Here is a 17490-nt window from a genome sequence, read left to right on the forward strand (position 1 = left end):
CAGTAAGGTCCCTTATGCTCATTTACAGGTCATCCGCCTCCCTACCCCAAGACCCAGGCAATCACTAACCTACTTTCTGCCTCTAGGTTTTCCTTTCTTGAACATTCCGTAGAAATGGAGTCACACAATATGTGGTCTTCTGTGTCTTTCATTTACATCATGTTTGTGTACATCCTCTGTCACGTTGATGTGTCAGTTTGTTCCTTTTTACTGCTGAGTAGTGTCCCACGGTGTGGATATAGACTATGATTTCTTTAACCAGTTTTCCACTGTTAATCATTTTTTCTCTATCCCTGAGGTTGATGCTCTTTTAGATAAATTTTTGTCCGTATCCATAGTTTGTTCCTTTAGGTTGAATTTCTTCACGGGATATTTCTGGGCCAGAGGATATTTTTCAGGCTTTTTTTTCGGTAACAGTTGCCAAATCGCTTTCCAGAAAAGATGTGTCAGCTTATACTCCTATTCAGTAGTATACGAGGATGTGCTTCCCCCCAAACCCTTGACTATCATATTTTATTTATAAAATCGAGTTTATTTTTAAATTGTAGAAAATTCAAAGCAAAATTTTCATCTTTTTCTCAGCTGAACCAGAATGTAAGTTCTTTCCAAAGAAAATTTGTTGGTGAGGTGAAGAGGTGTGAAGAACTAGAGCGAATATTGGGTAAGTTTATTTTAATAACTTAAATAATTATTGTTATATAAGTAAACCTTGTTCACTTTAGAAAAAGTAGAAAATCTAGACAAGTAGAAAGGAAAAAAGAAGTTGTCCATATTCTCACCATTCATGTATTCACTATTATGTAGGTTTATATATTTTTTTACTATTCATCTATAAAAGTAAGGATTTACATACATAATGGTCAGGTTATTTTGTTATTAGCTTTGTTTCTCATTTGATGGTACTTTAACATCTTTTCATGTCAATAAACAGATTGACTCATCATTGTTTATAATGGTTGCATAGTATTTTGTGGTATTAATGTGCTATAATTTATTTAGCCAATCCCTTGTAATTTATTGTAACTTAAAAACATTGTATACACATTAATATATTACTTAAAATTATACCAGAGAACAGGGGAGGTAGGAAATGGCAGAGACATTGGTTGATAATTTCCTTTTTTTCAGGGCTTCCTTTGCAGAGATCAGTGTTCTCTGACTGTTAACCATTAAAACTCAGCCGTGAAACCTTTAACGTCTTAGCCTAAAATAAAATAGTCTTTATCAATTCAAACCTTGAAATTCTGACTGAAGTAGAGAGGGGAGAACGATGCCAGTAATTGTCTAAAGTACCAAATTTGTTTTTAGAGGGATGAACAGAAAAACCTGGGGGTGAGGGTGTTGAGGAGGGGAGAGAAGATGACTTTTGGAATGATTTCTAATAGCAGTTAATTATTGTGGATTTTATATTTTTTAATTGGGGATTTTTAAGATGGAAAGAAACTTGTTAGTCATCTGAAGTCTAGTCCTCTGCATATTGTTTGAGGTCCCAGTTATTTGTGTGGATCATGTAGGGTAGGGTGATACCACATTCCCATCCTTGCCATATATATAAGTCATTGGACAGGTCGTATATTTGGAATGAGTTTTCAAAGGTGGGGCAGGAGTGACAACACATTAGACGTGTCCAGGACTTTCTGTAGCTTAGACTGTTTCAAAAAGAATGCAGACTTAAAAAGAAAATGAACTCTCAAGTAAATTTAGGTATAAAAAATAGGTTAAAAAAACTTACATCCATTTCCAGAAAGCTCTTAAACCCAGTGCTGCCTTTGCTATCTTATGGGTAAGACATCATCGCTTTTCTTCCTCCCTCCTCCCTTCCTCCTTCCCTTTCTCTCTCTCTCCCTCTTTCTTTCTTTTCTTTCTTTCTTTCTTTCTTTCTTTCTTTCTTTCTTTCTTTCTTTCTTTCTTTCTTTCTTTCTTTCTTTCTTTCTTACTTTCTCTCTCTCTCTCTCTCTCTCTCTCTCTCCTTCCTTCCTTCCTTCCTTTCTCTTTATCTTTCTCTCTCTCTCTTTCTAATAAAATAACTAGTTAACATTTCTCCAGTATATTATATCTGGTAATGACTTTACCAGGTATTATGACTTTTATCCTAAGGAAAAGAACGCTTCATGGAATTGAAAATGTAAACTAAAGAAATTAAGTTTTTTTTGGCTGGTTCATTATTAGTTTCATGAATCTAGTTTTTAATGTAAGTAGAGAAGGCAGTGGAAGTTGCTCTAAGTTAAAACATCACGGCTAACTGGGGACTCAGGAGAACCTGGCTTTCTGCCCTGTGGTCTCCTCCTTATAGAGGAGACTGATAGAGGATGTGTTTTTCCTGGTGGATGTGTATTTCCTCCTAATGGCGTCTGCAGGGAGGTTGCACGGATGTCTCTGGTGGGGACGATTACAGGTCCATCAATGGATTATTCCTGCACTTCCAAGTGTGTCCTTAACCTTCTGCTTCCTTTACAGGTGCAGAGGCAACTGTGACTCCAAAGTTCTTTAACTAGAGTTTTAGAAATGAAGGACGTGGGGAATTTCAGAAAATGTGTATCCAGGTTACTGTTTGTTTTGTCACTGCACACTGCTCTCTCTAGGCAGAATTATTTTGCAGATCTTTGGAAGCAAGGCTGCAAAAGTCATCCTATCAGTCAGTTGGGACAGGCAAGATTTTATGCATTTAGACGTTAGTTTTTAGATGACCTGGGAAAGGTTGGGATGTAAAATGTTCTCACTGAAATGTCCTGTAGTAAGTTTTTGAGTCTAATTTGTTTAACTTTTATTTCCACAGCATATTTGGTGCAGGAAATTAATAGAGCTGATATTCCCCTCCCTGAGGGAGAGACCAGTCCTCCTGCACCGCCTCTTAAACAAGTGCTCGAAATGCAGGTAACTAGTTTCTGAAGAAGCGGTTTTAGGTCACTAACCTCAGAGACTGCTTATTCACTTACTTTATATTGTCTAGTGCTTTTCTGCCTTTCTTCTCAACACCGTGGAATGAAAAGCAAAGGACCGTATTATGGTTAATTCTCAGTAACAGGTTATCTGTGATAAATTTTAACTGGAATTCAGTTTTCTTTTAAAATGTAAGACAGGGCTTCCCTGGTGGTGCAGTGGTAAAGAATCTGCCTGCCACTGCAGGGGACACAGGTTCGAGCCCTGGTCCGGGAAGATCCCACATGCTGTGGAGCAACTAAGCCCGTGTGCCACAACTACTGAGCCTGTGCTCTAGAGCCCGCGAGCCACAACTACTGAGCCTGCGCGCCTAGGGCTCGTGCTCCACAACAAGAGAAGCCACCTCAATGAGAAGCCTCTGCACTGCAATGAAGAGTAGCCCCCACTCGCTGCAACTAGAGAAAGCCCGCGTGCAGCAACGAAGACCCAACGCAGCCAAAAATAAAAATAAATAAATTAAAAAAAAAAAAAGTATATATTAGAAAAAAATAAAATGTAAGACAGATGGTATTGAACAGAGACTAACAAGAATTAGGTTGTGAGATCTGGGCTCATGTGATGTGACTTCTGGGCCTGTGCAGGCCTTAGCGTGCCTCTCCTACTGCAAGTCATCGAGGCTTCAGGCCTGTGCCCTTCACATTCTCCCCAGTTCACCCTGACCCTTCCCCCTCTAATTTTCAGAAGCTCGTGTGAAGGTGCTAGGTGGTTCCCCATGGGCAGCAAATGGGATTCCTTCTTCTGGAGTCCCCCACCACCGTGAGAGCACTGGCTTGTACATTAGCATCCCCGCTTCCCCCCCATGAGTTATCTCTTGAGGTTTTGGTCTAATCATCTGATAATTCATCACACTGGGAAATAGACTAGAGCCCTTTACAGCTCTTCTAAAACAATTAGTACTGTATAATTAGGACCATTCCATTGCTGGCTGCTCTGTTTGTTTTTCTGGGAGGATGTCATTTAACAGTTGGTATATGAATGGACTCTAGAGAGAACTGTACAGTCAGATGAGAGCAGTCATCTGGTTTGGCCTGTTTGGTGTGTCGCTTTTGATGTAATTACAAATACAGTGATTACTGGCTGCTTATCGTTTTTATAAGGCAGAACACAAGTAACTGAATGTAGCATGTCAAGTGATTTGTTTGAATACCGTTTTTATTGAGTCAGTGGGTTGTTTTACAGATTTCTGCTTCTATTGTCTTAATACTTAAGGATTGTTAAGGATGCTTGGTATATAACTAATTGTTAAAGAAGATTCGTTCTCAAGTATTTTTATGCTTAATTAATTGTGTAAGTGCAGCTGCATAGAAACTCTTAAGCTAGAGACCAGGAATAATATGTTTGGGAAAGATTATCTAAAATTTTTCTGTGTTGCAAATAAAAGGAAATGTAGTCTTGAAAAAGGAAAACTCTTTGGTGTATTGGTAATGGATAAGCAGATGAAGGGAAACCAGAAGAAAGGACAGGACCTGAGATTAGAGATTGGGTCCAGCCGTAGGGCACTCATAGTCATCACGGCATCTGCGTGCTTGCCATCACAGGTACCTGAATTAATATGAAGCAGTAAATGATGGACTTTAAAAACCCGTGCGTGTTTTCATATCCCTATCGAACTCTCATACATGATGCTTTTTAAAACCTCTGCTAGTTCTGGGGTACTGTGAAAAGAGTGTTAGAACCAGACTTGGAAGTAACCCTGCTGCTGTTTCATTTCAGGAGCAGTTGCAGAAGCTAGAGGCTGAGCTGAGGGAGGTCACGAAGAACAAGGAGAAGCTGAGGAGGAACCTCCTGGAGCTGACTGAGTACACCCACATGCTGCGAGTGACCAAGACCTTCGTCAAGCGCAACCTGGAGGTACTGGCGACGCTCGGGAGGAAGTGCATTTCTTTCTTTCTTTTTTTGGGTTGCGCCACGCGGCATGCAGGATCTTAGTTCCCTGACCGGGGATCGAACCCGTGCCCCCTGTAGTGGAAGCACGGAGTCTTAACCCCTGGGCCACCAGGGAAGTCCCAGAAGTATATTTCTTTTATAAAATTCTCGTTCCCGTAAAGTTTCGGGTTTTGTTATCAACTCCTGTAGAGGTGTTGCTTTTTAAAAGAGATAGAGGGACTTCCTCATTGGAAGAGATACTCCTTCCTCAACAAGGAGTAGCCCCCGCTCGCCGCAACTAGAGAAAGCCCGCGCACAGCAACGAAGACCCAACGCAGCCAAAAATTAAAAAAAAAAAAAAAGATACATTTAAAAAAAATGAGATACATTTTGAGCTTAGCTTTATCTTTCAGCTGGATTATATGACATTAAGAGAAGCTTTAAGCCTCTCCTGTGTTGGTTGGTTTTAACCATAACTACTTCCAATTCATGAAATGCTTTAGTTTGCAGTTGAAAAAAATCTTATGGTGGTGAGAAAAAATTGAACACTGGAAGTCGAACTCTAAAATTTAGTTTGTTTTTTTTCTTCTCAAATTGCTGAGAGTAATGGAAGTAAAAAAAAAAATCTGTATGGGAATAAAGAACAGCCTACGCAGTCGTACGGTACTCAGCTGAGTATCAGAGAGGGGAGAAGTATGTCCCTTGTGAACTGTGTTTCACTTCCTGTAGCGGTGACCTCTGATACAGTTACTCTGCCTTGGATTAAGGCAATGACATAAATTATAACTGTACTTTCATGTAAATGTCTTCAACTAGCTTACAAATAAGGGACAGGGAAGTTACGGTCTTTATCTATCAGAGCTGAGTTACATGTCTGAGTTACCTTGGGGCCTTGGCACCCAGGTCTGAGTTCCCATGCCCTGCACACTTGTTTGGAAACATGACTTGAGAATTAAAGTGTCACTTTCAGTGAGACACACTTGGTTTCATATCTCTTTGTAGTTTGAACCCACTTACGAAGAATTCCCTCCCTTGGAGAACGATTCTTTGTTGGACTACAGCTGTATGCAGAGGCTGGGGGCAAAACTGGGGTAAGTGACAACCGGCGGGTCGAGCTTTACACTGTCCTTCTTGTCCGTGGGAGACGAGCTCTGTTGAGTGGAAGGACGGCCACCGTCTGAAAGCCAGTGACGGAATGAAAGAAAGTGAATATTTGTTTAAGAAAACACTGTACTCCTGTATTTGTTGAGTTGAATCACTCAGCTGTATTGACTTTTTAGCTCAATACGATGGGAATTTCTTGTTTCGGTATAATGAGGTGGAAAGAAGGAATTTATGCCAGTTGTGCCATTCTTCGTTACTCCATAGCCTAAAATAATTGGTCATTGAAGCGTCAAGTCCTATTTTGTTTGAGGAAACATAGGGGCTAAACTGAGTTGGTTTATTTACGAATCGTATTTTAAGGGTCTCTTTCTACTGTTCACTCTCTCTGTTTACTTGAACTAATGGTAACGTGTTTCCTCATGTGATTTGTGATTTCTTTTTATTATGAACTGTTCCTCCATTCCTTATGTGTAGGAATTCAATGATGTTTAGTCTGAGGCTGTATTCTTTCAGAGAGAACTTATTTTTACGTATGTCAGGTACTTGGGAGCGCTCCACCTACCGGGAATCATGTTGTTAATTTCTCAGCTTGAGTTTCTTTGTTTTTCTGTTTGTTTTCTCTCTGCCTGATGCACCCTAACACGTGCTTGTAAATTCTCAAGTAATGCTCTTCCCCTTCTCTCCAAAACCAAAGCCGAAATAAACAAGTTTGCTTGTTGGCTCCTTTGCAAGATGGAGTTTTTCCTAGTCCACCCGTTCACTTAAGGTGTAGCCCTTTGTTGGGGGGCAAGAGTCCCAACTTTGGGGGCATTGGGGGTTCAGTTCCATCTCTTCACCTGATATCGACCCAGTGCCCATCTCCTGTCTCCCTTGCTGGCATTGAAACCCAAGGCCTTAAGATACCGGGTCAGTATCATACATCAGGGCACAGCTACGAGGTCCTGTTTTATTTTGGATTCCAAGAATTTCTCTAAATTATGGGCTCAGCTCTACATTGAAGAGGATGTTTCAAAAACATTTTATCCAGCATTTCAGATATTTTGCAGTTGGAGGGCTTTGAGGATATCGCCAGCACTTTGGCAGGCGTGAAGGTCTTCGCTGCCCTCTTCGTGCGGTTTGGTAGTCCTCATTGGGCTTACTGGACCACAGCCTTTGGTGTCTCACAGATTTGTGTCTGGCCTCATTAACCAAGGGAAAGCCGAAGCATTCGGGAAAACGCTGTGGCGAGCCTGCAGAGGGCACAGCATCGTGACGCACGCAGAGCTGGAGGGGCCCCTGGAAGACCCTGAAACGGTGAGTGGGCACCCCCTCCCCGTTTAGCAGCGGCGGACTTGTGCTGAAGCTGGAGGCACAGTGCAGAGCGGAGCACTTCAGTGAGCTGTCCACCACGTGCCTTGCCATCCTTGGATGCGTTTGGGGGGTAGTTCTTAACATGGCGGACTCCCTCCCGCACCGCCATAGTATGCCTGGGATGTTGACGTGGATGCGTCGCCACGCTCCCAGCCTCAGATCCTGTTTGGGTTTCACCAGCCGTCCCAACACTGTCTGTTTTGGGGTTTTTTTTGGCATTTATTTATTCATTTATTTGCGGCCGCGCAGCACGCGGGATCCTAGTTCCCCGACCAGGAATGGAACCCGGGCCCCCTGCAGTGGAAGCTCTGAGTCCTAACCACCGGACCGCCAGGGAATTCCCACAGTACTGTCTTTTATAGCAAAGGGTCTCGTTTAGAATCAGGCTTTGGACTTAATTGTCATGTCTCTTTGGTCTCCTTCGTTCTGGGATAATTTCTCAAGTCTTACCTTGACCTTCATGACCTGGATATTTAAAAATTATTACAGACCAGTGGTTTTTTCTTTGGTAGAATGCCCCTCTGTTTGGGTTTGTCTGATGTTTTCTCATGATTAGATTCAAGTTATGTGTCTTGGGCAGGAAGTGATGCTGCTTCCCATCAGCGGTGCACAATTCCTTTGTCCCATTACTAGTGATGTTCACTTTGATCACCTGTTCAAGGTAGTGACTCCTAAGCTTCTCCACTGCGAATTTATTACTCCATTTCCTTTGTATTTAGTACATGTTTTGGGGGAAGTGCTTTGAAACCCTATAAGTACTCAATTTCTCATCAGATTTTCAGTGCATTAATTTATTTCCTGTTTTATTCAATGAGTTATACTCTGTTACTGTAATTCTTTATTTTGATATTCACATTCTCTAGATTTGGCCATTGGAGCCCATTTAGCTGGCTTTTGTTTTCTTTTTACATGTTCCCGTCATTTTTTGAATGCTTCTTTGCCTTCTTGCATAACAAGATGTCCAGATTCATCTTGTCATTTCTCTCATGCAGCTATCTGGAATCGGCCATTTCTCCAAGGAACCTGGTTCTCTTTAGTGGAGAATGGTGATTAGAAGCCAGGGTGCGGTCTCTGGGTGTGCCCATGGTGACTGAGGTGTCGCTATTCCCAGCTCTGTCAGTGGACGGCTCTAGGACGCACACACGCACAGGGCTCGCACCCACACTCACAGCTTTATTTCTGTACCTGTGTGTATATATGAAAACTGTGAGTTTACATCCGATTCCAGTCCAACACCACAGGGTTCACTCTAAGTTTCTCTGTTTCTGTGTTTGTAACTCCTTTCTTCCGTGGTGGCAAACTTGGCTTCCATTATTGTTAATATACTTGTTTTTTTGTTTTTTTGGTTTTTTTAATTAATTAATTAATTAATTTTTGGCTGTGTTGGGTCTTTGTTTCTGTGCGCGGGCTTTCTCTAGTTGTGGTGAGCGGGGGCTACTCTTCATCGCGGTGCGCGGGCTTCTCATTGTCATGGCTTCTCTTGTTGTGGAGCACAGGCTCTACACACGCAGGCTCAGAAGTTGTGGCTCACGGGCTTAGTTGCTCCGCGGCATGTGGGATCTTCCCGGACCAGGGCTCGAACCCATGTCCTCTGCATTGGCAGGCGGATTCTCAACCACTGTGCCACCAGGGAAGCCCTAATATACTTATTTGATCAGTCCCCTTGTATGTGACCAGTCTGCCCATTGATTTCCCATCTCTGCTGCCCCGCTCTTCTCTCTGCATGGAACTCCGAGTTCCCCAGCCCCCAGCCCGGGTTGTCCCCTAGTGTGGACAGCAGGGCCTCCTCACTTTGCTTGGGCTCTGACTTTGCCCTGGGCCACTGTTGCCCTTCCCCTCCCCTCTCCAGGTCCATCCCCGAATGCACATCTAAGGCTTCAGGAATGAATTATTCGGAAAGGGAAGCAGCGTGGCCAAAGCCATCATTACCTTTTAAAATAGCTGTGATTTTTTTTTTTTTTAAAAGACTTCACCATAAAAATAACTATTATATATTGCTCTAAGTGAGGATGAACTGATCTACTAAGGGTAGAAAAGGAACTTGGGATTCTTAATTTTGAGAAAAGCGTTCGTGTTTTCTTTCCTAAATTTGCTTCAGGATTTTTGGCTCTAAGATTAATAGTTTTTTTTTTTAAACATCTTTATTGAAGTATAATTGCTTTACAATGGTGTGTTAGCTTCTGCTTTATAACAAAGTGAATCAGTTATACATATACATATGTTCCCATATCTCTTCCCTCTTGCATCTCCCTCCCTCCCACCCTCCCTATCCCACGCCTCTAGGTGGTCACAAAGCACCGAGCTGATCTCCCTGTGCTATGCGGTTGCTTCCCACTAGCTATCTATTTTACATTTGGTAGTGTATATATGTCCATGACACTCTCTCACCCTGTCACATCTCACCCCTCCCCCTCCCCATATCCTCAAGTCCATTCTCTAGTAGGTCTGTGTCTTTATTCCCGTCTTGCCACTAGGTTCTTCATGACCTTTTTTTTTTTTTTTTTTTCCCTTAGATTCCATATATATGTGTTAGCATACTGTATTTCTTTTTCTCTTTCTGACTTACTTCACTCTGTATGACAGACTCTAACTCCATCCACCTCATTACAAATACCTCCATTTCATTTCTTTTTATGGCTGAGTAATATTCCATAGATTAATAGTTTTGACACCTAAAGGAGTTTGGCTGTGAAATAATTTTCATAAGGTTCAGCCTAAGTAAACCACACACGTTGGAAAATCTAATCCATCAAGCTGTTCGTTAACCATACACCTGTGATATTTTTTGTGGCTCCTGAAACTGCCGGTAGCAATATGTTGATTATCCTTCACCTGTGACCATTACGGCCTCTCTATGTAAAGGTGAAGATTAAAACTGTTCTGAAGTAGCATTTACATGTTCTTTGAGTTTTTTCTTTGATTAAAAGAACATATCCATCATTCTCATGCAGAGCATTTACTCTGTAAAAAAAATTTTTTTTCTATACAATGTCTAAGCTCTTTCGTGCTGAGTTTTTACCATATTTGTTAAAGGGCATTAAATGTCTGTGAAGAAATATGGAGACATAGTTAGAGATGTATATATTTTTTAAAAGAATTCTTTACTTTTTCTTCATTTCTAATTTTTTTCTTGAAGTATAATTGGCAGATACATATCTCTTGAAACTACAACTCCTCCCTCCCCCATGACTACAAAGGAAATGCGTGCTCGTTATTAGAAAATTGGGAACAGTATAGAAAACGTGAAGAAGAAAATCAGTCACCTGTAATCCTCCTGCTTGGAGAGAGTCGCTGTTTATGTTTCAGTGTGCATTCTGTTAGTCCTTGTTCTGGGGAGGATATGAGATTTGATCTGGTAACTTTTACTCAGGTTCTAGGATTTATTTATAGTGTCATGTTTAATACCTTTTGGGTCGACCCCTTAAAGTCCTTACAGACCCCAGAGCATATTTCTAGCCATTTTCTCCTTTGTCAGTATCATTTCTAGATGCTGGCCAGTCTCTCTGTCAAAGCTGGACTCAGGCAGTTTCATGTGGTTTTATGATTTGTATTTTTTATGTTGCATACATCCGTGTTCCATATTATGTCTTAGGTGGTTGTGTTCCCTGACACAGTACTATTTTTAAAATTGTTAAGGAATCTTCAAAATCAAATTCACTATAAATACCATTTCTTTCTTCCCCTTGGGTATTTTCTTTCTTTTCTTTTTTTTTTTTTTAACTATATTTTTCTTCCCTCTCTTTGTTTGCCAAGTGCTATTTAAATTTATTTATTTTATTTTTATTTGTGGCTCTGTTGGGTCTTCGTTTCTGTGCAAGGGCTTTCTCTAGTTGTGGCAAGCGGGGGCCACTCTAAATCGCGGTGCGCGGGCCTCCCACTATCACGGCCTCTTTTGTTGCAGAGCACAGGCTCCAGACGCGCAGGCTCAGTAATTGTGGCTTACGGGCCCAGTTGCTCCGCGGCACGTGGGATCTTCCCAGACCAGGGCTCGAACCTGTGTCCCCTGCATTGGCAGGCAGATTCTCAACCACTGCGCCACCAGGGAAGCCCCCTCTTTTTTTTTTTTTAAAAACACTTTTTAAACATGAATATCCTAGTTTATTAGGTAAGAATTTCACAAACATTACTTTTTTTTTTTTTTTAATTTTATTTTTGGCTGCGTTGGGTCTTTGTTGCTGCGCGCGGGCTTTCTCTAGTTGCGGCGAGCGGGGGCTACTCTTAGTTGCGGTGCGCCAGCTTCTCATTGCGGTGGCTTCTCTTGTTGTGGAGCATGGGCTCTAGGCACGCAGGCTTCAGTAGCTGTGGCACATGGGCTCAGTAGTTGTGGCTCGCGGGCTCTAGAGCGTAGGCTTAGTAGCTGTGGTGCACGGGCTTAGTTGCTCTGCGACATGTGGGATCTTCCCGGACCAGGGCTCGAACCCGTGTCCTCTGCATTGGCAGGCGGGTACTTAACCACTGCGCCACCAGGGAAGTCTCCCCCCGGGTAGTTTCTTCAATAATTTATTTTGAAATAATTTCAGTTTACAGAAAAGTTGTCAGAAGAGAACAAAGTCTTCTTCTATCTCTTCACCCAGATTTCCCAATTATTAACATTTTGCCACATATACTCCACTCACTCTTTCTGCATATCTATCCCCATTTTCATTAGGCTCCTTCCATACCTTCTGCGAGGAAGCCGTGGACATGTGTGTGTTGCCCCCTCATAAGGACGCTATTTTATATAACCACCGTACAACCCCCCAAATGAGAAAAATCAACACAGATGCAACACTTGGTCCAATACAAACATGCCACTCAAATTCCCCACAGTTTGCATTGTTTCCTTTCTGGTCCACTGCCCTGCCTGGGACTATGCTTTGCATTCGGGACAGGCATCACATTCTGCAGGATGACCCTCCCTTGGGGTCCGTTCCGCGCTTCCTCATGACCAGGCTCGGATCACACGTTGCTGGTGGGAACACCATGGAGTCAATTATCTGGCCCTCTTAGCACCTCCCACCAGGAGGCACGTAGTATCGGCCTGGTCATGTTGGTGTCGTCCAGGTTTCTCCACCTTCATGTCACCATTTTGCCCGATTTAATTGATTACTAGTTGGTGAGGAGGTATTCCTAGGTTACTGGGGCCTTGTTCCTCAGCAAACCTCTGCCCACCAGCCTCAGCCTCCACGATGACTCTCTTGAACCCATCACCTCTATTGCGGTTGCCAGGTGGTTACTCTGTTCCCATCCTTCTGTACTTACTAGTTACCGTTCTGCAGAAGGCAGTGCTTTCCCTGCCCTCTCAGTCACTCGCTCATTCATCCACGGACTTAGGCATTCCTATTTATTTAATGACTTGTAATCTGTTACGATCCTTTTTATTATTTATTTTAAAAATTTTATTTATTTACTTTTGGCCGCACTGGGTCTTCGTTGCTGCGCGCGGGCTTTCTCTAGTTGCAGTGAGCGGGGGCTACTCTTCATTGCGGTGTGCGGGCTTCTCATTGTGGTGGCTTCTCTTGTTGCGGAGCACAGGCTCTAGGCGCACGGGCTTCAGTAGTTGCAGCACGCAGGCTCAGTAGTTGTGGCTCGTGGCTTCTAGAGCATAGGCTCAGTAGTTGTGGCTCACGGGCTTAGTTGCTCCGCGGCATGTGGGGTCTTCCTGGACCAGGGCTCGAACCCGTGTCCCCTGCATTGGCAGGTGGATTATTAACCACTGCGCCACCAGGAAAGTCCCAGTTCTTTTTACTTTGATGCCCAAATTGTCCCTGATTTGGCCAGTGGGAGTCCCTTCGTGCATGTTCCTCTGGCCTTTGGCACGTCTGCAGCATTCACTGAGCAATCCCTTGCTTTCTGGCACCACAGGATGGTCCCTGCCTCTGTCTGGAGTCAGCCATTCCTTCAAGGACCGCTCGTTCCTTTTAGTAGAGGATGGAATTTAGAAACAAGGATCTGGATGTTTGAGTTCTCATCATGTACTGGAGTGTCGTGGCTTCTGGGCCCTTTCAGCAGTCAAAACATGGACACGCACACACGCACACACACACGCACACATGCACACACACGCACACATGCGCACACGCACACACGCACACACACACGCGCACACACACAGCTGTATCCACTTCTGCAGCTACCTGTGCACGTTTATTATAAAACCGTTTGTTCAGACTCTAACCTACGACTCTGGACGTCTCTTTTTCGGTGTTTTTCACTCTCTTCTGACAGTGAGAAATCTGGCTTCCCTTATCCTCAATACAGTTCATGAATTGTGTAATTTACTTATTTATTCGATGTAACCAGTCTCCCAACCTCTCAGCCGTCTCCTCCGCCCGCCACCTCCCTGGCCTCCCCCTTTCCCGGCCGCCCTGCGTCCTTGCCTTCAGCACCCAAGTGCCTCTGCTCTGCCTGAAGCTCCCCAACCTGTTCCCCATCGCCTCTGCCCCAGAGCTCAATTCTTGGATTGCTTCTCTCCTCTGTGCCCTTAGGGATCCCAAGTAACTTCATGGCTTTAAATACCATCCCCCGAATGTATATATCTGGCTTGGACCTCTCCCCTGAATACCAGACTTCTATTTAACTGGCCCCTCCATACCTTTGAAGTTTCTGGAAGACATTTCCATGTGACACCTAAAACTGAACTCCCGATCTCCCCCCCCCAGACCTGCCCGTCCAGGCTTGCCTGACTCAGTAAGTGCCTGCTCAACTCTTATCCGCCTAGCATCCAGAATGATCCCTGTAAAACGAGTCAGAGCGTCTCACCACCACACCCCCCGTCCTGCCTTAAAGTCCTCCTGTGGCTTCCTGTCTCACGGTGTCCCATCTTGTCACCCCTCTGGCCATTTCTCTTCAGCCAGGCTGGCCTTCTCGCTTCCCCTCGTCTTGCCTCTGCACGAGCTTTTCCTCGGGCTCAGGAGGCTCTTTCCCAGGATCCACGTGGCTCACTCCCTCACCCCCTTCACTCCTCTAGGCCCAGATGTCCCCTTCTCAGGGAGGCCTTCTCTCCTTGCCCGATTTAAAAGCTCAACCCCCAGCCTCTTTCTCCCTGTCACCCCTCCCAGCTTTACTGTCTTTATTGCCCTTATCTCCATTTGGCACATTACGTACTTTCCTAGTGTCTCTTGCTGCTAACTTGATATAAGCTTCCCTCCCCTCCCTTCTCTCCCAGGTCAGGGATTTTTGTCTGTTTTGTTCACTGCTGTATTCCTAGCACTGGGAACCAGTGCCTGGCAAATTGGCCAAAAACCTATTCAGTTCTGTTTGTAGAATATTTGTAAATACAGTCAATTGTCATTACTTGTAGTAGTTAACATTGTACAGTCTCCGTGAGAACTGAACCCTTGCTCCTAGGGGAAGCACAGGGTTAGGTTCCTGTGAGTCTCTGGTCATAACGTTTTTGTCAGCCGATCAATACATAACCTTGTTTTATTTAAAGACACCTTATTTAATATATACTGTTGATTCATTAGCATTGAACTCACTGCCAACCGCACCATCACACCTGTCTGAACAAAGCTTACGGGACACGCGTAAGTGCACGTCACAGCCTTCTTGTGCTTGGGAACACTAGACAGCTGTGAGGACCATTTTGAACAGTGAAATCACCCACAAAAAGCACAAAACTGTGAAAAACTTGGCACTAAATAGACCACAAAAAGGACACTTGTTTACAGTATGAGCTGAAATAAGAAGGCAGAGGGTCACCTTGTTTGACCTCAGCAGGAATACGCACATTGGGTGACTCAAAATTTTTGTCGCTCTGCATGTCCGCAAATGAGTGAATAAATGCTTGAGTATTGATTTGGGGGTTACGAATGATTTCTGGGGTGAATTTGCAATTATGGAATCCGCAGATAATGAGGATGGACAGTGTTTAGTGTTTGTTGAATGAATGAATGAATGAACTAACTCTTTGACAGAGTGTGAGCTGCCAGAGTTTTCAAAATTCTAGACAGAGAAGTAACAGTTATCTTTATTCTTTGTAGGGAGAAGTCATAAAATGGTATGTGTTTTTGATATCCTTTTGGGGAGAGCAGATTGGCCACAAGGTTAAGAAGATATGTGATTGGTAAGAAAAAGAAACATTTTATTTCATTTATTTCTTTATCCTCAGTAAGCTCTAGTTTTCTTGAAATATGTCTCTGAAGAGAAATACAGGGGTTGCAAAGGCTGCTGAGTTTTGTTACATGATTTCTTTGCTGTAATACCATGTTTTAAAACATTTAATTTGTCATCTCTCTTGCCAGTGTAGTACTTAAAATAATTTAGAAGTAGACACCATGTTAATAACATTCCCAGATTTGATTTTTTTCCCTTGGGAATGAAGGCTCAAGTTCAACTGGCGGAGGAATCCAGTTTTAATATTTGGTGCCTTTCTGTGGCCTTTAGCTACGCGTAGGCTTATCTGTCCTCATGACGCGTACGTCTCATCCTTTCCCAGCCCTCTGCAGTTACCTTCTTTGCACCCTGGGGAAGGGGGCCTGGCAGGTGGTGGAGAGGGTGGGCTCGGAGGGGCCTGCCTGCCAAACAATATGGTGCAAGTAAAAGGCTCCCGTACCGCGTAAGCCTTCGGTAAATGTGGAGCAGTATCACAGCAAGAGTCGGTCTGTGACTTAGTCTTGTCACCAGTGGGAAAACAAGCAAAACCACACGAAAACTCAAAAGAATGGCCTTTTGTTTTCTTATACTTGGGGAAGTTTTAGCTGGCCTTGCTTCTTGCTGGGGTAAGTAAGGGTGGGGTTTGGTTATTTCCTTCGGATTCAGTGTTCACCAGAGTTTGATACTCAGTCACTGGTGTTATGGAAAGTAACTTTAGGTGACATGTGCACTAGCCTATTACTTTAATAGGCATATATTTATTTTTTATGTAGATTAGAAAAACTATAGCCAGCACACAAACCTGTGACTTCACAGATATCATTGCTTAGGATAAGGCTGGAGTAAGAATTTAATTTTAGTAGCCAGAGCTTAAAGAGGAACATAAAGCATGGCATTAAAACACGAAGGCAGCATGGGAGTCGCAGCAGCTGGGGGGGCGTGGCTCTGCCTCCCCTGCATCCTGGTGTTACATGTGGCCCCAGAGGACGTTTACTGAAGCCCATGTCAGAGGCAATTGCTAGGCATCCAGAGCTTTCTCCTCCCCCGATTTTCTCTTTTTTGTAAAAGGTAATTATTGTTTTATGTTCTTTGTCTTATATTTTACACTTGTTTAATGATTTCCAGCCCAGCGGTGGTGGTGAATTTCAGAAAGTTGGAATTGGGAATGAGCTTTTGGGAATCATCGAGGGTAGGAATGGAATGTGGAGCCAAGACAGAGTTCACTAAATCTGTGGAATTCCGTAGAAAATTTGTTGAGTGTCCGTGTGCAAGGCCTTACCATGGCTGGGTGCCTGTGTCTGCACCTTTTTCTCCCAGAGGGCTGCTTTTATTCTGGTTTGGAAGGAAATACGCCCAGGCAGTAGACTGAATGTAGCTCTAGTTTTTGACATAGCTTCTTGCAGTTCTGACAGCCGGGGCACTGTGTTGAATCCTGTCTTCTAGTTACCACTGCCACGTTTACCCCTACCCGAATACCGCCGAGGAGCGGAGAGAGATTCAGGAGGGCCTGAACACCCGGATTCAAGATCTGTATACTGTGAGTGAACCAGAAACTTGCCTCCTTATCCGAGGGTTTGTAAAACATTTACAAATACATTTACTTTTTTCTTTAATATGGAAAATTTGGGTTGTGGACAAATCAAGGTGTTTTAGGGAGTTTGGAATGGCCCCTCCCTCCTCTTCGTGGGAGTTGTATTTTAGCAGCCTGTTAGAGACCTAGATGGTTTCTGAATGATGGGGCTTTAGAGAAGAGTCTGGTCATCTTTGATCTGTCGGAGTGTAATTCTTGATCGGAGAGGACAAGCGAGCCCCATTTACAGTGCTGGCTGTAATTTTACCTGTACTATTTTAATTCCCATTTCCGCTTGGGTCAGCGAGGGCTCTTGGTAACAAGCAGCGGACTCTGACCCACTTGAGCGAAAGGGGATTTCTTGGCAGGATGGGGTGGGATGGGAGTTGGTGGCTCACGGGTTTGACAGGGAGCTGGCCGAGGCTGGGAGTGGGTAAGACCCAGGCCCCCAGCTCTCTGGACCCAGCCAGGCCATTGTGCCGCCACAGGGACCACAACTTCTAACCATTTCCTGTGCCCTGGGGTCCTTTCTGGAAAGGCAGCTCCAGGGCCTGGAGGAGAAGGACTGAACTTCCTTAACTGTC

General features: G+C 43.8%; 1 protein-coding gene across 1 annotated transcript in view; it reads left to right on the plus strand.

Annotated features, from left to right (window-relative positions):
• ATP6V0A2 (ATPase H+ transporting V0 subunit a2) overlaps window positions 1-17490 on the plus strand; it is a 37466-nt gene that overhangs the window by 4888 nt on the left and 15088 nt on the right. Inside the window, exons 2-8 of the mRNA XM_061170429.1 lie at window positions 583-661; window positions 2777-2874; window positions 4654-4791; window positions 5809-5897; window positions 7077-7203; window positions 15225-15307; window positions 16780-16873. Coding sequence (XP_061026412.1) covers window positions 583-661; window positions 2777-2874; window positions 4654-4791; window positions 5809-5897; window positions 7077-7203; window positions 15225-15307; window positions 16780-16873 — 708 coding nt within the window. The remainder of the gene's footprint in view (window positions 1-582; window positions 662-2776; window positions 2875-4653; window positions 4792-5808; window positions 5898-7076; window positions 7204-15224; window positions 15308-16779; window positions 16874-17490) is intronic.

The sequence above is a fragment of the Eubalaena glacialis genome, chromosome 15 (assembly GCF_028564815.1).
Source record: "Eubalaena glacialis isolate mEubGla1 chromosome 15, mEubGla1.1.hap2.+ XY, whole genome shotgun sequence".
In the NCBI taxonomy this organism is placed as follows: Eukaryota; Metazoa; Chordata; class Mammalia; order Artiodactyla; family Balaenidae; genus Eubalaena; species Eubalaena glacialis.